The following is a 24,413-nucleotide window of genomic DNA, read 5'->3' as shown; positions in this document are numbered from 1 at the left end:
GGGGCTGGACTTTGTCTTGGGTGGGAGGGCGCGCAGGGGCCGAGGCTGGGGGCTGCCAATCAAGCGCGCCGGGGCCCCGGAGCAGCTGGCGCGCCCAGGGCGCATTGGCTGGCGCGCCCGGGCGCCGGCCACAGCGCTCCGCGTTGGGCACCGGGGACGCCGACAAGGATCAGCTGGCTGCCCGCCACAGCCCGGCTGCGTGAGCTCCTGCAGCCTAGCAGAGGCCCTGGGGTCTCCACCGGGATCTGTTGATCGATCATCGAGCGCTCCGATTCAGCATCCGCCTTTAAACCCACCCCTTCCTCTGAATCACCCACCAGCTGGAGGAAAACGCGGGACTTGGCTTCTTAGGGAGCAGGGTACTCATCTATTTATTGGTCTGTGCCCCCCACACCACCCCAAAACTGGAGAGGGGCGGGGACATGGCCTCCTCACTTTTGTGTCCTCAGTGCCCTGGAAATCTTTTACTTAGTCACTCATTCATCAGACACTTAGTGCTTACCGCATGCCAGGCACCATTCTGGACATGGGGGATACATCCAGTAACCAGTCATTCATCGATTCTGCTCTCAGAGTACAAATTGGGGGGGGGGGGGGGTGTAAAATAACCACACGTAGCTGCCAAGTGAAAGCCTGCTCTGAATGACTGGAAGAACGTTCTAAGATAGATTGGAGAGTCAGGGAAGTCTCTGAAGAAGTGACCTTGACTTGAACTATAACTATGAATCTGGTCCAGGCAAAGGGAAGCACATGTCCTATGGCTGAAATCCGAAGAAGACCAATAGAGAACAGGAGGAGATTGGGGTGAAATGAGGCAAAAATGGGGTCCAAGGGTCAGATCCTTTACCTTAAGACTTGTTACTGAAAGGTTTCAATTATGATGTGTTAAACAGATGGATGGATTCCAAATAGTGCCCAGTGCTTTTTCACCTACTATCGTTTTCTGTACAAATGTAAGCTGCCATGCATCCAAAACGGAAACCATCCCCACACGCCACGATATTTTGAACTTAATTTAAAAAATCAATTTGCAATGAATATTATAAAAATAAATATATTACTCACAATTCGGGTGTTCTTATTTTCAGCTGAAAATTCTCAGAAAAATGATTTTAAAGTTGGTCAGGGCTGCCACTAAGGGAAAACATTTTTTTTTTTATAGACGCGCGGCGTGTGGGGAAGGTCTGCCGCTTGCCTCTACAGATGCTTATGGCAGACAATGATAATACTGTAGAGTTGAAAACCTCCAAGTGGCATGTGGCCGTCAAGGCATTTCTAGAAGGGACTGGGAACAGCGCAAAGCACAGTCGTGTGTCTCTGAAGGAGGGAGATACATCTAAGAGATGCATCATTAGGGAATGTTGTCTTGTTTGAACATCATAAAGTGCTCTTATACAAACCTAAATGATAGGGCTACTACACATCTAGACTATATAATATAGCCTATTGCTCTAAGACATCCCTATAATAAAAGACAGATTAACAGGAGAAAAACAAAAGATCAACAGCATGGATACCTTCTGTGGACAGAAAGAAAGGAGGGGTTTATGGTAAGTAACATCACAGGGTGATCTGATCGTAAGTTCCTAACTTAGGGGGTCTTGGTGGATAGTTATGACACAGGCATTTAATTTCCTCAGTGAAAGGTTTTAAGCCAGCCCTGTCCATTGTTCTTGTGCAACTAGGCTAACACGCCTTAGAAATACCAGAAGTAAGCCCTAGCTGGTTTGGCTAGTGGACAGAGCGTCAGCCTTCGGATTGAAGGGTCCCTGGTTCTATTCCGGGTGGGTTGTGGCTCCTCCCAAGTAGGGGATGGACAGGAGGCAGCTGATCAATGATTCCCTCTCATCATTGATGTTTCTATCTCTATCTCTCTTCCTTCCTCTCTTGAAATCAATTGACATATATATATATATATATATATATATATATATATATATATATATGAAATACCAGAAGTAATACCTGTTGAAGGGGGGTGTTAACCCTGGAGAGAGCACATAATTTTATTAATTATTCTGTAATCTAATCACCACCTTGCTTTTTCTTATCTCCACATAATCTTCTTTACATTCCCTCCTTAATTTTAGTTGCATCAAATAAGTTGTGAAATTGTTATTTTGGGAACATTTGAGAGCATATGCCATCATTTGATTCAAACTCTTATATAAAAATTCTCTGCAGTTTTGGACATTTCTTATCTTGACACCTGCTTTGCATCAAGCATTACCCTTGGTGCTGATGACACGGAAGTGAATTAAGACATGGTCTCTCAGTCTTTGAGAATTCACTTGCATTCATTCCTTGACTATTTGTGGAAAGGTTCTATATGTTGGCCTTGGTGGTGAGTAGAGATGGGCTACAATAGTGAATAACAAAGGTTTCTGTTTTCATGAAACAGAAAATAGCTATACAGCCAAATGTGTGATAGTGCCCTGACAGAAACATATAGGTTCCAGTGATTGAGAATGATTAGCACGTATACAAAGCAAATTGGAGGCAAGAAGAGTGGAATTAGACTATTGTAGGGTAAGTATAGAGGACAGGGACTTGGTCTACTTTGGTACAAAGGAGAATAGAGATGGATTTGGGAACTGCATGAGAGATATAAATGGTGGGCCTACTTGATAAATTGGATTCACAATCTGTTGGTAAATAATTAAAGCAAGATACCCAACTCCTACTCCTAATCACTTGGAGTTTACTGGACTAAATCATGCTTTTCTCACTTCCCCAGAGCCCTTAGCTGGTAGAAAAAACTGTCATCGCCCATCACAGCCCATTGAAGCAAAGCATGGACCCAAGAGGGCTCAGGCAGTGCAACAGCCCATCACCATTTTAATCAACAATTAACTCGTTCACTGGTTTGTTGTTCAACACATATTTATTTGTGTACATGTTGCCCCAGGTTATTAGAGTTAAGTGACTTGTAATTAAAAAGAGAGAGAGCTTTAATTTATCAAGCTACTCAAAACAGCTCATTTGCAGATGTTTCGTTTATAGGGAAACATGAGCCTTAAAATTATCTTTTCAAATTACACATTTCATAGATAGGGAGCCAAGAGCAGAAAAGTCAGGTGATTTGCTCAAGTTAACCCAGCCAGTTACTGACAGGAAGTACCGTGGACCTAGATCTCTTTACAGCTGTACTACAACAGATAAGGTGAAGCAACCTGGTGTGGGATAATGGTTTCAAACTTTGATTTAATCAGGGGAATTTTTTTTAAATCTCCAAAGAACTCTAATTTATAAAAGAAATTCAAGTGAAATTTCTGTTGTTGAAAAGGAATGGGGATCCTGGCTCCCACCTTCTCAGTATCCTCCTCCTTACAAGGTGACTGTATTTTTAGCAACATTAAATTGACATCAAACAGGCATAGAAAAACTCAGGTTGGAAATCACAGCTTATTTGCCTGCCTTCCTCCCTCCCTCCCTCCCTCTCTCCCTCCCTCCCTCCCTCCCTCCCTCCCTCCCTCCCTCCCTCCCTCCCTCCTTTCCCTTTCTTTTATGTGTGTGTGTTGGGGGGGCGGGGGGCAGCCTGATATTTGGAAAAATAATTGAATGGGGTTGCGGCTGAAAAACCGTAAGTAATATATCAGCATTACTGAGTTCTTAGTACCTCACAGGCACTGTGCTGCTTGCTCTGCATGCCGTGTCTGATTTAAACCTCACAACTCTCCCGGGTAGGTACTATTATTCTTTTTACTAATAGGGAAAGTAAGAATAAAGGTCAACCTAGTGGTTCACCTACTAGGTAGAAGAACCAGTTTCTGTTGTTTAAAAATAGGTTTGTCTGTTTCCAGGGCCTGAGCAAATAGCTGCCATACCACACTGTCTCTCAATGGATGTGACAAGGAAGGAAGGAAATGTTGTTGAAACGGAGGAACAAGCCCAGGAACAACAGGCAGAGGAATGCAGAGGACCCAACTTGTTGCTGTTTGGTTTGGGGTTAGTTACCCATTCAATCAACAAACATATACTAATCACATACTATGTGCTTGGCATTGGGTATATATGAGTAATACACATACTTAAATTTTCAATAGAGTAATTCAACCAAAATGTATCAAGCACCTCTGCTGTGGCCAGTCCTGGGGAGTGCATGGCGATAGGAAACCAATATTGTCTTGCTTGAGATTCCACTGACTGAGTGTGGTTCCTCTTTCTACTGCTCAACTCTGAGGAATAGAAGGTGACAGTTGAAATTGCCCCATAGATTACAAAAGCTAGCTAGCTCTGGGATATAAGTAATTTAAAATTACGTCCTTGCTGTATTTTATCATAGCTAATTTCTACCAGCAAAAGGATGTTTTTCTATTACATGACATTTTACTGTAACTTACATTAAAACATTCCTGTCATTAAGTGAAAAAGGAAATAGTATTCTTTCTAGATTGAGAGTCCATAAAGTGGGCAGTTGAAGACAAAGGTCAGTGTTCTGATTTTCATAAGTGTTCTGGCAGTCATAATCATAAAGGTAAATATTCTTTCACACACACACACACACACACACACACACACACACACACACACACACACGGAACCCAAATGTCATGGTTGCTCTAATTCATTGAGAGTGACCAGCTCTGGTAAAACTCAAATAGAAGGGCATCACTGTGGTAGTTTCAAAGGAATGTCTATCAAGAAGTTCTGTTTTCAAGGCTCTTTTTTGTATTTTTTATTGATTTCAGAAAGGAAGGGAGAAGAAGAGAGAGACAGAAACATCAACATGAGAGAGAATCATTGATTGGCTGCCTCCTACATGTCTTATACTAGTGATCAAGCCCACAACCCAGGCATTTGCCCTGACAGAATCGAACTGTGACCTCATGATTCATAGGTTGACACTCAACCATTGAGCCATGCTGGCCGGGCTTCAAGGCTCTTTTGAACCAAATTCAAGAGATTTGCTCTGGCCCCTCTGTTTTCTTACTGTCTTCTTTTTTTTTTATTTTTATTTTTATTTATTTATTTTTTTTAATCTTTATTGTTCAGATTATTACATTTGTTCCTCTTCCCCCCCCCATAACTCCCCTCCTCTCAGTTCCCGCCCCACCCTCCGCCCTCACTCCCCACCCACTGTCCTCATCCACAGGTGCACGATTTTTGTCCAGTCTCTTTCCGAATCTACCACACCCCTTTCCCCCCCAAGAATAGTCAGTCCATTCCCTTTCTATGTTCCTGATTCTATTATAATCACCAGTTCATTCTGTTCATCAGATTATTTATTCACTTGATTCTTAGATTCACTTGTTGATAGATGCATATTTGTTGTTCATAATTTGTATCTTTACCTTTTTCTTCCTCTTCCTCTTCTTAAAGGATACCTTTCAGCATTTCATATAATCCTGGTTTGGTGGTGATGAACTCCTTTAGCTTTTCCTTATCTGTGAAGCTCTTTATCTGACCTTCAATTCTGAATGATAGCTTTGCTGGATAAAGTAATTGTGGTTGTAGGTTCTTGGTATTCATCACTTTGAATATTTCTTGCCATTCCCTTCTGGCCTGCAAAGTTTCTGTTGAGAAATCAGCTGACAGTCGTATGGGTATTCCCTTGTAGGTAGCTGGGTTTCTTTCTCTTGCTGCTTTTAAGATTCTCTCTTTGTCTTTTGCTCTTGGCATTTTAATTATGATGTGTCTTGGTGTGGTCCTCTTTGGATTCCTTTTGTTTGGGGTTCTCCGTGCTTCTTGGACCTGTAAGTCCATTTCTTTCACCAGGTGGGGGAAGTTTTCTGTCATTATTTCTTCAAATAGGTTTTCAATACCTTGGTCTCTCTCATCTTCTGGCACCCCTATAATTCTGATGTTGGTACGCTTGAAGCTGTCCCAGAGGCTCCTTACACTATCCTCGCATTTTTGGATTCTTTTTTCATTTTGCTTTTCCGGTTGGATGTTTTTTGCTTCCTCGCATTTCAAATCATTGACTTGATTCTTGCACTCCTCTGGTCTGCTGTCGGGAGTCTGTATAATATTCGTTATTTCAGTCCGTGTATGCTTAATTTCTAGTTGGTTCCCCAATATAACATCGAGGGTCTCATTAGATTTCTTGAGGATCTCACAACATTTATCGGCAGTCTCACCAGTCTTTTCGAGGGCCTTACTAAGTTTATCGGCAGCTTCTAGACAGTTCTTAAGAGACCTTAAAAGTGTGGTTCTGAACTCAGTATCCTCCATTGACAGTTTTGTCCTGTTTCTTTGTCTCCGCATTTTTTATGCTTTCTTGGTACACCCCCTAGTGGTCTTTGTGTGCAGTCTTGTTGCCTTTAAGCCTTGATTGATGTCGGCAATACCGGGGATGAGTTGACCTCCAGGCTAACTGGCTATGAGAGTCCGCTGGGTCTGCAGTGGGAGGGCTTCTGTGCTGGATCTCTAAGGCGGTGCTAATCTAGCCTTTGCCTGAGGCTATCCGGCAAATGGTTCTGCGCAGGGCTTGGGCGGGGCGGGTCCCCGGGGATCTACAGGGCAGGCGGAGCGAGCAGTTATGGCTGCTCTCAGTTCCTTCCCCAGGGGCTCTGCCTCTCAGAGTCCCAGCAATGGCTGCAAACCTCGGAGAGAAAGCTGCCTTTGAGTTCCGACCGAAGCCAGACAGTCCCGCTTCTCCCGTTTGAGTCTTGCTCCCCAGAGACTCGCCCGGATCTGGAGCTCAGAGTCTGAAACTCCCTCCCGATTGAAAACAACAACCGCGCCCTCCGCCACCAGCCCGCTCCGCGCGCGCACTCCGCACCTGAGTATTTCAATTCAGCACTGCGCCTCCTCTGAGTCTGGGTATGATATTCTCTTTCCTCCTAGTTGTAGAATTTCCACTCAGCCAGCCTTCCTGTGGTTTTGGATGATGTCTGTTCTGTCCTTTAGTTATATCTCTGAAGTGGTTGTTCGAGGCAGTGATCTCCTGCATTAACCTACGCCGCCATCTTGGTTTTCTCCTCTTACTGTCTTCTTGATGAACTGTTTCATCAATCTGACAGGGCTCAAATCTGCTTGCTCTGGGCAAAGTTGCGGGAGTCTTACCTGAGATAATGAGGCTTTACAGCTACCATGATTATTGTTCAAGATTTCCTTTCCCCATATTTTCTTGTTGCTATAGGCACGTACAAAGTCTCAGACTATACACCATTCCTGCCTTTCTGTCTTTCACATTCTCCTTCGAAAGCTCCGTTGAAATATATGTTCAACTGTTGCTTTTCCTTTAGCTCATGTAAGTATATGTTTTCTCTACAGAATAGGTGCTCTTTATGTTATAACACTATGAGCAATTACTCCTAGAAATTATTATGGTAATTACTAATATTTATTAAATGTCCTTTCTCTTCGTATGACCTTCACCCCCACTTTTGTTTGCACTTGGCCTGAGAACCTAAGGTAAGGGAGGAATGAGGAAAAAAAGACTGAGAAGGTTTACTGCGGCCAATCTGGTTGAGGGCAGGCTCTTAAAAGAGGCGTCAGCAACTCCAACAGCAATGTCCTTGGAGGTGTGGTAAGCAGCCTCCATCACTTCCAGTTTCCAAGAAAGTCCAATCCAGGTTTTGGGCTTGTACTCATGTTGGTATTATTCTAAATGTTTATGGCTACTTAGTATATGACCTATTGATTCCTCTGGCCTACTTTTTTTTTTTTTTCTTTACATATGCCACTTTCTCAGTTCTGGCTGCTATCATTTCTCCCCTGGATTACTGCCACTTTCTAACTGGTCTCTGTGCCTGAGTTTTGCCTTCCGCGGTCCCACTTCTAATCCCACTTCCACAATGTACCCAATGTGATCTTTCCAAAACCATGTTGATCGTGTCATTTCTCTGCTTAAAATCTTTGATTTTCTTCCCATTGCTCTTAAAGTCCAAACTCTATAATTTAGTTTTAGACCCTGCTTACCTTTGAGCATCTACTGATCTTTTGAGTATCAGCTGTAACCCTCCAACTCACACACTCTAAGGCTTAAGCTACCTGAACTTCATTCAGTAAAAGAAAAAGGTTCAGGAAAAGGAGGGAACACCTGGGTTTTAAGAACAACCAGGGACTGACTGGTTTGGCTCAGTGGCTAGAGCACCGGTCTGCGGACTGAAAGAACAACCAGGGAATTAAATACTTCAGGGCTCTTTACAGTATCTTTTTTCTTGGGGTCAGTATCATTTTTTTTTTTCTGTTCATCAGATTATTTATTCACTTGATTCTTAGATTCACTTGTTGATAGATGCATATTTGTTGTTCATAATTTGTATCTTTACCTTTTTCTTCCTCTTCCTCTTCCTCTTCTTAAAGGATACCTTTCAGCATTTCATATAATCCTGGTTTGGTGGTGATGAACTCCTTTAGCTTTTCCTTACCTGTGAAGCTCTTTATCTGACCTTCAATTCTGAATGATAGCTTTGCTGGATAAAGTAATCTTGTTTGTAGGTTCTTGGTATTCATCACTTTGAATATTTCTTGCCACTCCCTTCTGGCCCGCAAAGTTTCTGTTGAGAAATCAGCTGACAGTCGTATGGGTATTCCCTTGTAGGTAACTGAGTTTCTTTCTCTTTCTGTTTTTAAGATTCTCTCTTTATCTTTTGCTCTTGGCATTTTAATTATGATGTGTCTTGGTGTGGTCCTCTTTGGATTCCTTTTGTTTGGGGTTCTCCGCGCTTCTTGGACCTGTAAGTCCATTTCTTTCACCAGGTGGGGGAAGTTTTCTGTCATTATTTCTTCAAATAGGTTTTCAATATCTTGGTCTCTCTCATCTTCTGGCACCCCTATAATTCTGATGTTGGTACGCTTGAAGCTGTCCCAGAGGCTCCTTACACTATCCTCGCATTTTTGGATTCTTTTTTCATTTTGCTTTTCCGGTTGGATGTTTTTTGCTTCCTCGCATTTCAAATCATTGACTTGATTCTTGCGCTCCTCTGGTCTGCTGTCGGGCGTCTGTATAATATTCGTTATTTCAGTCCGTGTGTGCTTAATTTCTAGTTGGTTCCCCAATATAAGATCGAGGGTCTTATTAGTTTTCATGTAGATCTCATTAAGTTTATCGGCAGCTTCTAAACAGTTCTTGAGAGACCTTAAAAGTGTGGTTCTGAACTCTATATCTTCCTTTGACAATTTTGTCCTGTTTCTTTGTCTCCGCATTTTGTTATGCTTCCTTGGTGCACCCCCTAGTGGTCTTTGTTCGCAGTCTTATAGTTAAATCTTGATTGTTGTAGCTAATTCCAGGGAGGGTTTGACCTCCAGGCCAAGTGGCTATCGGGGTCAGTATCATTTTATCTCACTGCAGATGTTTTCTTCATAGGGCAGGAAACATGGCCACTAATGGCTCCAGACTGACACCTTACAGCTTCTGTCATCAAATAAAATGGACCTCAAGTTCCCTGTGGCCCCAAGTGCAAAATCCAGCTTAGGTCAGGTGTATACCCCTGGACCAATTCACTGACATGAGATATAGGGTCCCCTTGCTTTAATGTGGTGACCGAAAGGGTTGCCCTGTGCTGAGAAAAAAAAAAAAAAAGCATGCTGGGCAGACGATCTCAATGTTCCTCAATCATAACCAGTTAGAAGAGAGAAATGATGGAGGAGGAATTAGGTCGACATCAGTATTTCTGGCTTGGATCGCCTAGTGGATGGTGGTGACATTGAAAAGGTTGGGGTGTGCATGGGGAAGAACAAGTGTAGGGGTAAGGGATAAATTCAGTTTTTGACATGTTGAGTATGAGATGCTAGCCTGTTGAACATCTAGGTGCAGATGTTCAGAAGCTGGTAAGAAATATACACAGATGAGATATATGAAAGACATTAGCGTGGGGGCCATTTATGCTTAGGTAGTAGTGGGAGCTGAGATCTTTTGGGGAGAAGATCACCAAAGACATAACACTGGAGGGTACCCCACACTGAAGGTAGGGGAAGGGTAGTACAGGATGTAGAAGAGGCTGTCAGAGAATGAATAGTTATAAAGTCTTCCCAGTGTGTCAAACCCAAACATGAATTACTTCTTTTAAAATTTTCACAATCATCCTATAGCATACCTATGAGGTAGGTCTTATTATTATCTTCTCTTTATAAGAAACCAAGGTTTATCAGTATTTGATAATTGGTCCAAGGTCTCAGTTAGTAAGCAGTAGGTATAGGATTTTAATCTATGACTAATTCACAGATCTCTTAACATTACATTGTGTTATCTTTCACACAGTGACAGTAGACAAATCTAGAGAGCTAAATAGAGGAGTCTGGAGTCAAGAAAACCAAGAAAGGAGAATTTCAAGAATGAGGGAATGGTCAATAATATAAAATGTCTACCAAGTTTATTAACCAAAGAACTTATATGCATATATGCATAATCCATGGACACAGACAACATTATGGTGTAGGCCTGGGGTGGGGTGGGAACTGGTGGCGGGGGGGGGGGGGGCAATGAGGGAAAAATGGGGGACATCTGAAATACTCTCAACAATAAAGATTTAAAAAACCCACTAAGAAGATTTGTCATGTATTTTTTAAAAAAATACAATGAAAAACAACCATTGGTTTGACAATTAAAAAGTCAATACTGATCAGCCTGATTCTTGGTGAGTCTAGCAGACTTTCTTGGTTCCAGATAGATCTATCAATAGAAATCCAAGAAGATAAATGGTCTTTGGTCACCTTCCTGGAGAGAGCCTGCCAAGTTTGACTAAGCTTAATACCAGAGAGAATTTATAGTCTTAGATCACATGGGTTGTTACCTTGAGTATAAATCCAATATTCAGAGGACACTTTGTAGGTTCCAAGTTGTTTCCACCTACCTTACCCTCATAGCCATCTGATAAGGTCTTCCTTTCATAAAGGAGAAACTGGGGCTAGAAGTGGACAATATTTGTTTTGGAAAGGAAAACACTATACAAAACATCAGCATACCATGTTAAACTATCTCCTGCTCCAGTGGGAAATGTCATCAGACACAGTAGTGCATTTTTAGGAACTGAAATATGTGGGAAGGATTTCAGACTTGACAATGTCTCTTTCACAAGCATTAGAGGAAGGTGGCACAAACATTTCAGAACCTTTCTCCATGTTACATGTTTAACTGGCAAAACTGATCATAATTGCACAGATCTCTGTGGGCTCTGATCACATGTGGATGAAAGGGTTGGATTGTCTTCCAATGTCTGATTAAGTAAGGAGAAATGAACATGACTGGGTTTTTCTCAGAGCCACTATTAATGCTTTGGTTTATAACATACAAGCTGCTTTATTTTTGCTCACACTCACATACATTAAAAAAGTCAATCAGGAACCAAGATGGCAGCATAGGTACACACCTGTACTTGCTGCCTCGCACAACTACATCAAAACTACAACTAAAAGACAAAATGGATATCATCCAGAACTACGGGAAGGCTGGCTGAGTGGAAGTTAGACAACTAGAAGGAAAGAGAAAAGCGCACTGAGACTGGTGGGAGGTGCGGAGGTGCAGAAGTGCGGAGGTACAGAGGCTCGCGTGAAAGCGGGCTGGCAATTGGGTATGCTGTTGTCTTTTTCAGTCAGGAGGGAGATACAAGCTCTTGATTGCTCTGAACTCCAGTTCTGGGAGAGACTCAGGGGACCCAGATTCATACGGGAGGAAACTGGACTGTCTGGCATTGGGACAGGACCGCGAGGGCGGCTTTCTTGCAGAGGTGCTTGCAGCAATAATTATTCCTGCACAGGGCCGTGGGACACAGAAACCCAGGACCTCTCTGAGGCAGGGCTGACTGACAGCCATTGCTGTTTGCTCCTCCCTGGAGATTCCCTGAGACCCCACTCAAGCTGTGAGCAGAGGCTTTGGCATATGAATGGCCTGGCCTTTTGCAATCTAAAACCTGACAAACTGCAGCTGGGTCAAAGAACCCCAGAGCTTCCAAAAGAAGGCCTGCATTCTCATCAGTAGCCTGCATTGCTTCACAGCTGTGCCTCATCTGGGCACCTCCAAAGAGGAGGAATCTGCAGATCTCTCTGTAGCTCCTGCTGAGTGGCCTCAGGCAGTGGCTGACTTTGCACCTCCTTGGAGATCCAAGAGCCAGTGTACCCAGTGGTCAGAGTGAGACCACACCAGATTACAACACTTCAGATCCATAAGAGACACACTCAAGGGGCAGACTCAGTGAGCACCAAAGCCCCACTGAAGCAAGTCCTGCCCCATAAGGGTGTTTCCAGCACAGCAGTTCTCCCATTGTAGACACAACTGGTCCCCACAGCCAATTGGTCTGGAGGTCAATTCCTCCCAGTGATATTAACAGCAATCAAGGCTTAACTACAACAGGACTGTGCACACAGCCCACAAAGGGGTGCACCAAGAGTGTCCACTTCAGGTAATTAGGGAGGCGGAGCCACTGGGCCCTATAGGACACCTAGCACACAAAGCCACTCTATCAATACAGGAAAGCAGCCAAAATGCGGAGACAAAGAAACATGTCACAAATGAAAGAAATGGAGGAAAACAAACTACTGGATATAGAGTTCAAAACCATGGTTATAAGGTTACTCAAGAATCTTCTAGAAACCTCCGAGAAATTTAGTGAGACCTTCAAGGATATGAAAAAGGACCAATTAGAAATTATGCATACACTGAAATAAAGAATAATATACAGAGATCCAACAGCAGACTAGAGGATCCCAAGAATCAAGTCAAAAATTTGAAATAAAAAGAAGCAAAAAACACCCAACCAGAAAAGCAAAAAGAAAAAAAGAATCCAAAAATATGAAGATAATGTAAGGAGCTTCTGGGACAACTTCAAGCATACCAACATCCGAATTATGGGGGTGCCAGAAGAAGAGAGCGAGCAAGATATTGAAAACCTATTTGAAGAAATAATGACAGAAAACTTCCCTTACCTGGTGAAAGAAATAGACTTACAAGTCCAGGAAGCACAGAGAACTCCAAACAAAAGGAATCCAAAGAGGACCACACCAAGACACATCATAATTAAAATGCCAAGAGCAAAAGACAAAGAGAGAATCCTAAAAGCAGCAAGAGAAACTCAGTTACCTACAAGGGAATACCCATACGACTGTCAGCTGATTTTTCAACAGAAACTATGCAGGCCCGAAGGGAGTGGCAAGAAATATTCAAAGTGCCAAAACCGGTTTGGCTCAGTGGATAGAGCATCGGCCTGTGGACTGAAGGGTCCCAGGTTCGATTCCCATCAAGGGCATGTACCTGGGTTGCGGGCATATCCCCAGTGGGAGATGTGCAGGAGGCAGCTTATCGATGTTTCTCTCTCATCGATGTTTCTAACTCTCTATCTCTCTCCCTTCCTCTCTGTAAAAAATCAATAAAATATATTTAAAAAAAATATTCAAAGTGATGAATAGCAAGAACCTACAACCAAGATTACTTTACCCAGCAAAGCTATCATTCAGAATTGAAGGTCAGATAAAGAGCTTCACAAATAAGAAAAAGCTAAAGGAGTTCATCACCACCAAACCAGTATTATATGCAATGCTGAAGGGTATTCTTTAAGAAGAGGAAGAAGAAGAAAAAGGTAAAGATAAAAATTATGAACAGCAAAGTGAACAAATACATATCTATCAACATGTGAATCTAAAAATCAAGTGAATAAATAATCTGATGAACAGACTAAACTGGTGAATATAATAGAATCAGGGGCATAGAATGGGAGTGGACTGACTATTCTTGGGGGCGAAGGGGGTGTGGGGGATGCGGGAAGAGACTGGACAAAAGTCGTGCACCTATGGATGAGGACGGTGGCTGGAGGTGGTGAGGGCGGAGGGGGGGTGGGAACCGGGTGGAGGAGAGCTATGGGGGAGGGGGGGGAAAGAGGAACAACTGTAATAATCTGAGCAATAAAGATTTATTTTTAAAGGAAACAAAAAAAATTAAAAGTAAATCATGTTTCTCTCTCTGTCTAAAATCAATCAATAAATTTTAAAAAACCCATAACCTATACTTGGGATAATAATGAAATAAAACCATTTTTGAAACTTCAAAAGAAAAACCATAACATAAAATGCAGAATCCCTAAAAGAAATTACTTATAAGTTAGACTAAAACTTTGAAAAAAAAGTTCTTTATGAAAAAATAACTTAAAACAAAATCAAATATTAAGTATTCCTATTGTGTTTCTACTCATCTATAGGCCACCAAGCATTTGTCTCCCTCACCCCCAAAAAGAGTGCCACATTCATCTCTTGTTTCTCACCTTCATGTTTACTTTCTTACTACACATACATGGAGGTATACCGGGATAAACAGAACATTACGTATATTTTTGAAACTCTTTGGTATCCCAACCTCCCCCGGCTGTGTCCTTTACATCCCATTCAGAACTAATTAGCCTCAGATTTTATGTTTATCATCCCTCCCCCTTTTTTTAAAAGAGAGAAGGGGAAAGAGAGAGAGAGAGAGAGAGAGAGAGAGAGAGAGAGAGAGAGAGAGAGAAACATTGATTTGTGTGTTTTTTTTTTCACTTTAAAAAAAAATGCATCCATTGGTTGCTTCCTGCATGTGTCCCAACCAGAGATCGAACCCACAACCTGCCACAACCTTGGCTTATTGGGATGACACACTAACCAACTGAGCTACTCAGCCCTGGCTCATCTCTTTTCCTTTCAGTTGTGATGTCTATTTATATATCCCTAGACAATATCCTCTTTAAATTCTTTATTGATTGATTGATTAGTTTTAGAGAGAGAAGGAGTTGGGGGGGGGCGGAAGAGAGAGATATTTGTTGTCCCACTTATTTATTCCTCATATGTGCCCTGACTGGGGATCAAACCTGCAACCTTGGCATCTCTGGACAGTGCTCTAACCAACTGAGCTACCCAGCCAGGGCTATTTCATTATAATTTTAATTTGCACCCCTCTACTTTCTAATGCATGGAGAATTTTTTTGTGTTTATTAGCTAGCCTATCTTTCATTTCCAGGAAATGCTGCATTTTCATTCTTGCTCTCAGGCTGGCCCTAAAATTAGATGAGAGAAGCACCTACCTACATTTTGTGATAGTCTATCTCAACATTTTCCAAGTATCTTTCCTATCAGTCAGACAGTTCTCTTTGTGCTGAGCACTGGTGGCCTAGTTTTTCCTTTTCCACTAGAATAGCTAGTTATAGAGAAGGTACAGAGCACCTGTGCGTGTTTAAGGATGAAAAGCAGGAAGGATGAGATGGGGCATGTAGGGGACTAGAACAGAATGCCTCTGGGTAGTCTAAGAATACCAGGAAACTGACTAGGACAGTGGTTGGCAAACCAGGGCTCCCCAGCCATATGCAGCTCTTTGGCCCCTTGAGTGTGGCTCTTCCACAAAGTTGACTTAAAACTTTAAGTAAAGTTTATTAAGTTAATTTTAGGAAATGTTGTGGAGTGAAAGAAGATGTAGTGTCGAGGATTGAGAAAGGTATGTTGAGATGGTTTGGACATATAGAGAGGATGAACGAAAGGAGATAGACAAAACAAGTATACAAGACGAGTGTGGATGGGAGAGTTGGAAGGGGTCGACCTCAGAAAACGTACCTCAATCAGATTGAGGACTTTTTTAGCAAAGGCCAACTTAGGAGTACCCTAATTAAGTTAATAACAATGTACCTCCCTATATAGTTTAAGTTTAAAAAATTTGGCTCTCAAAAGAAATTTCAATCGTTGTACTGTTGATATTTGGCTCTGTTGACTAATGAGTTTGCCGACCACTGGACTACGAGAACAGATAACAATAATGACATAAGAACTATATTAGACATTTATGAGTATTATTTCTAATCCTTACAATAATCCTTTAAGGTGTGTATTATTATCCCTACATTATAGAGAAGGAAACTGAGTTTCAGCAGCTATGGAACACTTTGGAGTGCTCAGAGGAGAGCAGGAGAGCATGCAATAATTCCAAAAGTCCTTTATTAATTAATTGAGCACTGAGTACCAATTTGGGGGCATAGAGTTGTATTTAGCATTGGAAATATATGTCATTAATGGGGACTCTGCCACTCTGTTATTCTGGGCATTGGGAAGAGCCTGCCTGCAGCTATGGAGGGAAGCTACTAATACAGTGGAAAACTACTTGACCGGCCATCAGGGAGGCCTAAATCCAATCCAGCCGCTGCCCCCTCACATGAATGGCCTTGAAGGCCAATTCACTGTACAGTATTGAAAAGGGCAAGTCCTCCCCCCATGGAACTGCCTCAGCTCTGCCTCAAGAGTTGGGTGGTTCAGATAGCATGTGCTGCAGATTCATCATCTGTGAAATGGGGATAGTGGTGATACGGAATTTTGGACTTCAACCCGGATTCTTTGTCCGCAGGAGTCGAAGAATGAATCCACGGGCAGAAGGTGGTATAGCAAAGGTGGAAATTTATTAAAGAACAAATACAGACTCCCATGTGGGGAAAGGGAAAGAATCTCACAGCACAGACTCCCACGTGGGGAGTGGGAAAGGGTCCCACCGACTTCCTATTTCCAGGGTCTATAAAGGCTGCAGTTCCTGTGCCCTGATATCCCCTCTGATTGGTCAATATTCCCGTTCCAATTGGTTACTATAGTAACTCCTGAGGCCCTCCCCCCTCATTGTCCTCCTATTCCCTCTGGGCTTTCTTCCCCCTTCTTTATTTTGTAAATATAGACCTATTTTGGCTACTTCCAGTTCCCTTGTCTTATGGAAATGTAACTGCGCCTGGCTTCCTTGTGTGATGGAAATGGACCTTCTCTCAGTCTGTAGCCCTGTTTTTTTTCCATGGACCCCAATTCTAAAAATTCCCTAAGCCTGCCTCTACGCCCCTAAAATTCCTGTTTCAGCGGTAGTACTTACTCAGTGTGTAAGTTCCCCAGGGCTGCTGTAACAACTTACCACAGACTTGGTGGCTTAAAACAAAGAAATTTATTCTTACAGTTCTGCAGACCAGACGTTCAGAATCAGTTTCTCTGGGCCAGAATCCGTGTCTACAGACACCGCAGGCCGGTTGCAGAGGGCTCGGGGAGAATCCCCTCGCCTTTTCGGCTTCTGGGGCCTCCTGGCCCTACTGGCCCTGTGGCTGCACGGCTCCGCGCTGCCTTCTGGGTGCATGGTCTGCCTCTCTTCTGTTTGTCAGATTTCCCGCTGCCTCCTTCTTATAAGGGTCCGTTCCCACCATCCAGGATACTCGCACCATTTTGCAATTCTTCACCTGCAAAAAGACTTCTTCCACTTAAGGCAGCATTTACAGGTTCTAGGGTTTATTTAGGGCCTGATATCTTTGGGGCGGGGTGTGCTTATTCAGCCCATTCCACTCAGAGTTGTTATGAGGAAATCTGCTAAGGCCGGTAGAGAACTGAGCATAGCATTGGCCCGTGGGCATCACGGAGTAAATATGAGGCGTCCGTTATAGGGCCGCTGCAAGGCTGAAACAAAGCACAGCGATAGGACTTAGACGTCTACAAGGGAGACTGTAACAATGACCTAAAGGCTGAGGTCTGTTGATAGACTCTCCCGCTGCCTCACACACCGCCCAGTCACGTGCTCCCCACCTCCCCGCCCGGATTCTCCGAGTCGAGGCCCCGCCCCCTGCTAGGCACCCACCCCTCTTGCACCGCCCATCTAGTTTGCGGAGTATTAGAGGCGTGAGGGCTTTTGCAGTCTGTCTGGAGTATTGCCCACCAAATCGTAGCCTATTTTATCCAATTATGTCTCCTTCACCAGCCTGTAGGTTATTTATCCAAAGCTTCTAGTTGTAATTAGCTTAATAGTGGCAATTTATTTGCTTTCGGATGAAAAAGAAAAGCAGAAGCTGTTAGAAGAAGACAGGCAATATTTAAGACAGCCCGTAGGGGAGGGGCTGGGTTCTGCGTATCTGGGTCCCTGAGGCCTGGCCCGCTCGCCGCGCAGGCGCAGCGGCCCTTACTCACCATGCCGACTGTCAGCGTGAAGCGCGATTTGCTCTTTCAAGCCCTCGGCCGGACCTACAGTGAGTGCCGTCCCATAGCTTGTGCCGCCCCTCGGAGGCTGAGACCCTTCTTCAAAAGGGCTTCGTGGCCGTGGTCATACAGTTTGACACATTCTGCCATTCGGGGGTCGGTGGGGCTGCCGGCCGGAGTGGCGGCCTGGACTGATGTAACCTCAGAAGCGGTCTTGCCTGGGCTGCCTTTGCCTCACCCACGCGTGCCCGGCTCGCCGTGTCATTCATTCAGCCTTCTCGGCTGGAGCCAGGGGATGCATGGGAGTGCAGCCCGGGTTGCATCCCGAGTGTAGCTAGCTGAGCGCACTAAGAAGGGAAACATGGGGACGTTCATAAGGGGTAGTAGAAGGGGTAGTAGAAGTTTGAGCAGCGGGGCTGACGGCATCTGTTTTTGTTTTATGTTGTTAGTATTTACTGAGTGCCTGGTTGGGTGCTAGGCACTCTTCTAAGCGCTTTGAGAATACAGCGGTGCAGATGACCCATAAGGCCCACTCACGCTTTCTGACAAGGGAGGCAAACAATAATTAAGTAGCACATAAGTAAAATGGTTTTCGGAGAATATTAAATGCTAGCAAGGAAACAAAAAGAAGATACTGTGCATAGAATAGCATTAGACAAGGTGGTAATGTTTGAGCTGAGACCTGAACGACCTGGAGTCTATTCGATGGGCTTAGTCTTCATGCTATTCTTCATCTCTTTTCAGTTCTAAAGATAATACCATTTTTTTAAAAGGGGGGAAATATTAAGTACAATTATCAGCCACCATAAATGTAGCAGTTGAAATTACATCTGTCCGCTCTATGATTATCAGCTCGTATAAAGGTTGTATGTAGCAACTTGATTGGCGTTATCTTTGGTTTTAGAGCTCAGTATGGTAACATAGCCCTAGTCGGTTTAACAGGTACTCCTTCCTAGAAGAATATGTTACTCTGAAAATAAAGTTAATAAAAATGTTTTTATTGATTTTTATAGAGTATAGAAAAAGAGCGAGAGAAACATCGATGTGAGAAACATCAATAGTTTGTCTCCCTTATGCACCCCCACCGGGGATGGAACCTGCAGCCTGGGAATGTGTCCTGTCTGGGAATCAAACAGCAACCTCTCCGTGCACAGGACAATGCCCCAACCCACTGAGCCACACTGGCCAAGGCAAAATAAAGTTAGCTTTTAAAAACGGTTTTAAAGGTGCGCTTGTGGGTACTGTGTAGTCTTGAAGTGTTATTCTCCCTAGAGTTCTGCCATGAGTCCCTAAAATTAGAGGTAATACTACCCCTGCCCTCTGAACTTGGCTCTAACTCCCTATACTTTTTATTTTCTAATTTGCTTATTTATATTTCTCACCCATCCTTTTAAATCATATTCACACTAATGGTATATAGTATACCAGATTTGCATAAGGTGGTATGTGGGCAAGTATTTGTTCACAACATCGATCAGTTCTCACCAGGTATTCATCTCTGGAAAAGAAATAAATAATCCAGGTTTCAAACATTGGTGAGATTATTTATTGTCATTTGATGTTTTAATATACTCTCTAGCTGCCCTCTCCCGTTTGTTTCATATTGAGAGAGGTTGGGTAAGTAAGCTTGATTTTCCACAAATTTCAGTCAGAAAGATGTTGTTGAGATATACTTCAGACAAGACAGAAATAATAGTCTTTTATCATTAGTTTGTATTTCGTGTGTTTTTCCTGGTAATTTTTTAACTATTAATTTTGGTTGAGGTTAAAATCGGAAAAGCAGCTCTGGCTGGTGTGGCTCAGTTGGTTGGGTGTTGCCTCTCCGGCTGGGTCCCCAAAAGGGGGCGTGCAGGGGCAGCTAATTGATGTTTTGTACTCATATCAATGTTTTTCGCTCTGTCTCCCTTCCCCTTTCTCTAAAAATCAATTAAAAAGTCCTAAAAAAAAAAAAAAAGGAGAAGCATGTGTGGCAAGCACCTGGTTTTCTTTCTTTCTTTTTTTTTTTTCTCAATCAGTAACATTTTTTTTTTATTATTGCTTAAATTATTACAAAGGGTATTACATATGTATCCATTTTATCCCCCCGCCCCAGACAGTCCCCTAGCCTCCCCTATCCCCCAGTGTCTTATGTCCATTGGTTATGCTTATATGCATGCATACAAGTCCTTTAGTTGATCTCTTACCCCCCTACCTCCTGCCCCCCAACCCTCCCCGGCCTTCCCGCTGCAGTTTGACAATCTGTTTGAGGCAGCTCTGCCTCTGTATCTATTATTGTTCAAAAGTTTCTAATGGTCTCTATTATCCATGAATGAGTGAGATCATGTGGTATTTTTCCTTTATTGACTGGCTTATTTCACTTAGCATAATGCTCTCCAGTTCCATCCATGACGTTGCAAATGGTAAGAGTTCCTTCCTTTTTACAGCAGCATAGTATTCCATCGTGTAGATGTACCACAGTTTTCTAATCCATTCATCTACTGATGGGCACTTAGGCTGTTTCCAGATCTTAGCTATGGTGAATTATGCTGCTATGAACATAGGGGTGCATATACCCTTTCTGATTGGTGTTTCTGGTTTCTTGGGATATATTCCTAGAAGTGGGATCACAGGGTCAAATGGGAGTTCCATTTTCAGTTTTTTAAGGAAACTCCATACTGTCTTCCATAGTGGCTGCACCAGTCTGCATTCCCACCAGCAGTGCACAAGTGTTCCTTTTTCTCCACATCCTCTCCAGCACTTGTCGTTTGTTGATTTGTTGATGATAGCCAGTCTGACAGGTGTGAGATGGTACCTCATTGCTGTTTTGATTTGCATCTCTCGGATGATTAGTGACTTTGAGCATGTTTTCATATGTCTGTTGGCTTTCTGAATGTCCTCTTTTGAAAGGCAAGCACCTGGTTTTCAAGTAATGTGGATCCATTTTGTTTCTTACCCTTTTTTTCTTTTTTAGGCTGGCTTTTTCCTTGTTTTCAGATAATGCCTCATTCACTCTTTTCTGTTCCCATGCCCTTTTTTTTTTCAGTCCCTCCAAGGGTTGCTTTTTGTCCTAAATCCCACTGTTTCTACTTAATGCTTTTCTTTTTACCCCCTTTTTGCTTGTCAAGGTTGTGTCTAAAGCTGCTTTTCTTGCTCACCATTTGGGCCTTCTGGGGCAGTTTCGTCTCCTTAGTCTACCTTTTTCTATTGCCTTTTTGTTCAGATGTTTCTCTTGCCATTCACTTTCTTGTTAATGGATTTATTGTCACTGTTCACTTCTAGTTCTGTTCTGCTTTGCTGTAATTGCTGGCAATACTGTCAGAGCTACCTGTGTATATCATACAAACCTCTAAGATGTATTTACTTAGGTGTGTCAGTTTCTTACACGGAATTATTAATCACGATTTTATTGCTGGTTTTTTCTTGTGAAGTACAGCTGGAAGTATTACAGATATACTTTGCTTTATTGCAGTTCACAGATTTTTTTTTTACAAATTGCTGCTTTAATCAAGTTCTCACTGTCTCACCTGTACTATTGTGGTAGCATCGCTGCTCCAATCCCTCTGCCACCCTTCCACCATTCTTTAAAATGCAGATCTAATGAAGCTTTTGCTCAGCTGAAAATCCGTCAGTGTAACTCCCCATTGCCAGCAGGCAGGACGGAAGGCAAGTCCCTGGGGGTGTTATGACATGACTTCTGTCTACTTGTTCCGTCCTATCTCTTCTTGACATGAACCTTATGCTTCATCTATATTGAACTTTCCAAATTTGCCATGCTGTTGTCTCCCTACGATCTGCCTAATGAACGCATCCTTTTTTTTTAAGCCTTACCTGACCCTAAGTGGAGCTGATTATTTCCTTTGGGTCGTCTCTGTACCTTGCACTTAACTATATTCACACATCTGGTGTTTTTACTAGAGTAGGAGATAGTTAACATAGGAATTGTGTTTTTATTACCTTTGTAGCCCTGACACTTGGTACAGTGCCTGGTATATAGTAAGTGCTCAATAAATGTTTGTTAAATTGATTTAATATTGGGATCTGGAATCTTAAGGCCAGCTTTTCATTAGAATATACTGGTAATGATGCTTTGTGTTCAATTTTTGGTAATGAGCAAACCCTAGAAATGCTGTATCAGGTAGTGTCGTAAATGTTTCCCTCCACGTCCCGCGTGGTTCAGGGTTCAGTATCTGGAAGCAGAGCCGCACACAAATGAAATAAAAAAGACAAGAGATAATTTAGAGATATTGGGGGACCAGACGGGTAAGTCCAACTCAAGAGGAAGGACTTCCACCCTTGCTCAGGAGGGCACTGACCTTCTATAGACAGAGGTAAACAAGGCAGTGGTTACCATAGTTACACAGTTCTTGTGAGTTTTACCTGTTTTGATCATGTTTACACTCCCTGCACTTCCCTCAGCCCATTAGCTTCCCAGGTAAGATCTGGGGAGTGTTATAAGGTCAAGCCTAATGATGCTAAGAGGACTGAGCCCTCTAAGCTGGGACTTGTTTGTGACTTTGCCAGCAGGTCAGTCCGAGGCTCAACCCTATATCGTTTCCCACAGGTAGCAGAGTAATGTAGAAGATAACTTAAAATAAGAGAACAATTAGTTGTTGCAGAGTTACTGCATTTCAGGGCACTGAGACAGGCCCATTATTTTCATGAACTTAATTAAAATTTTTCCAATAGTTGCATGCTATACATAAATGCCTGCAAAATGCTATCTTATGGATGAGGCATTTTGATCCACTTTATGGAGGAGGCATAGGAATTAGAAAGTTTATGTAAGGCTCCAAACTCCAGAACTAGTAAGTGGGATAGTCAGAATTCAAACTCTGTTAGGCTTGCCTCCAAAGCCAACTGTCAGGCTGCCTCAGAGAATTTTGAATGATAGGATTTATATGACATTTCAATGTATTGGGTCTGTAATTTGGAGCCTACCCATTGATCCCTATTTAATGGGTTTTTCTTCTAAGTAAATGTAAACTTCCCAGTTCAGGTAACCTAATTCCATAGTTGATGAATCAGCCCTTTAATAAAAGTTTGTGTGTTTTTTCTTATTTTTAAATGTTTTGTTCAAGCATTTTTTGTTGTTAAGCGGTGACATTTGATGACTGATACTTAGTATGCTTGGTGTAAGGCAATTAATAAGAAAAATGCAGTTTCTACACAGTTCATTTATGCTGACCAGATTAAAGCAATATCCTTTTTTTTACCCCCTAGCTGACGAAGAATTTGATGAACTATGCTTTGAATTTGGTCTGGAACTTGATGAAATTGTATGTATTGGATGTTTATTTTTCTAATATTCTGTGTTTAAGCCCATTTTTCAGATGTTTACTGTAGTTTATTTTTGTTACACTTGGGGGCCATGGTGATTCCTGTGTTGTTAAGAGGCTAAGCTCTGGTTCTGAGAGTGTTGCTTTGCTTAAAATCTCAAAAGGGGTTCATGCCTTTTTCTGTGTGCAGTCACCGCACGTTATCTGGCTAGTGCTGTGGAGATGGGTAGACCATCTCAGGTAACCCTAGAATCAGAGTGAGCTCTGGCAGTGAGGTGCCTTATTGCAGATTAACCATATGGAGAGGGACTTGGGAAGCGGTGGAAATGCTGCTTCAGCCGGAGTTGCTGTCTCCTTGGCCTCCAGCTCCCCCTCCTTCACTTCTCTGATCCCCAGCCCCACCTTCCTCCATGCATACTCAACCAATGTTAATTCATCCCTAGGTCATTGCTGTATATACCAGTGATGGCAAACCTTTTGAGCTCGGTGTGTCAGCATTTTGAAAAACCCTAACTTAACTCTGGTGCTGTGTCACATATAGAAATTTTTTGATATTTGCAACCATAGTAAAACAAAGATTTATATTTTTGATATTTATTTTATATATTTAAATGCCATTTAACAAAGAAAAACCAACCAAAAAAATGAGTTCACGTGTCACCTCTGACACGCGTGTCATAGGTTCGCCATCACTAGTATATACTCTATATTGATCTTCTAAAATGATATATTTTTGAAGAAGGGCTTATAGAAATGATTATGAAGCATTTTCCTAGTTTTTTTTAAATTATGTAATGATTGAAATATTTTTAAAATAGCTTAATTTACAGAATATATCCACTAATATTGATTATGTAGTAAAGACTTATTTTTTAAGCCTTTTATCTTATTGACCTATTCAGTATTTTATAACACTGTAAAGTTAAAAAATTGTCAGGCTGACAAAAATGTTCATTGTCTTGCCTTGTTTTTCCTGCTGTGCCTTTACTAATATTACAGGAAGATTTTTTACATTAATAAGCATCGCTATGCTTGAGAAGTTGGCTAAGATTTCTCTAGTTTATATTAAGTTGCTATCCATAATTTAATTAGACCTCAAAATTAAGTTTGAGGTTGTACAGTAAGAACTTTGGACTAGATATCAGAAAATTTGAGTAGCAGTTGGAGGTCCCATGATCACTAGCTGCGTAACCAATGACAGTTACATTGCCTGTCTGGGCCTCACATATTAGTCTCTTTGAGAGAGAGAATATGAATGAGAATGCTAGATGTGTGAGCTCAGTAAAAGTCATTTTTATGTTTGTTGCAGATTATAGTAAACCTATGTTTTGTTGCAGAAAA

General features: G+C 42.3%; 1 protein-coding gene across 1 annotated transcript in view; it reads left to right on the top strand.

Moving 5' to 3' along the window:
• The first annotated feature begins 17,748 nt into the window (after positions 1-17,748).
• Positions 17,749-24,413, top strand: part of FARSB (phenylalanyl-tRNA synthetase subunit beta) — a 60,863-nt gene continuing 54,198 nt past the window's right edge. Inside the window, exons 1-2 of the mRNA XM_059703319.1 lie at positions 17,749-17,867; positions 23,017-23,072. Of these exons, the coding sequence (XP_059559302.1) occupies positions 17,810-17,867; positions 23,017-23,072 (114 nt within the window). The 5' untranslated portion in view covers positions 17,749-17,809. The remainder of the gene's footprint in view (positions 17,868-23,016; positions 23,073-24,413) is intronic.

Source organism: Myotis daubentonii, chromosome 7 (genome assembly GCF_963259705.1).
Source record: "Myotis daubentonii chromosome 7, mMyoDau2.1, whole genome shotgun sequence".
NCBI lineage: Eukaryota > Metazoa > Chordata > Mammalia > Chiroptera > Vespertilionidae > Myotis > Myotis daubentonii.
The sequence above is the reverse complement of the archived record's forward strand: the minus strand, read 5'-3'. Positions and strand labels throughout refer to the sequence as shown.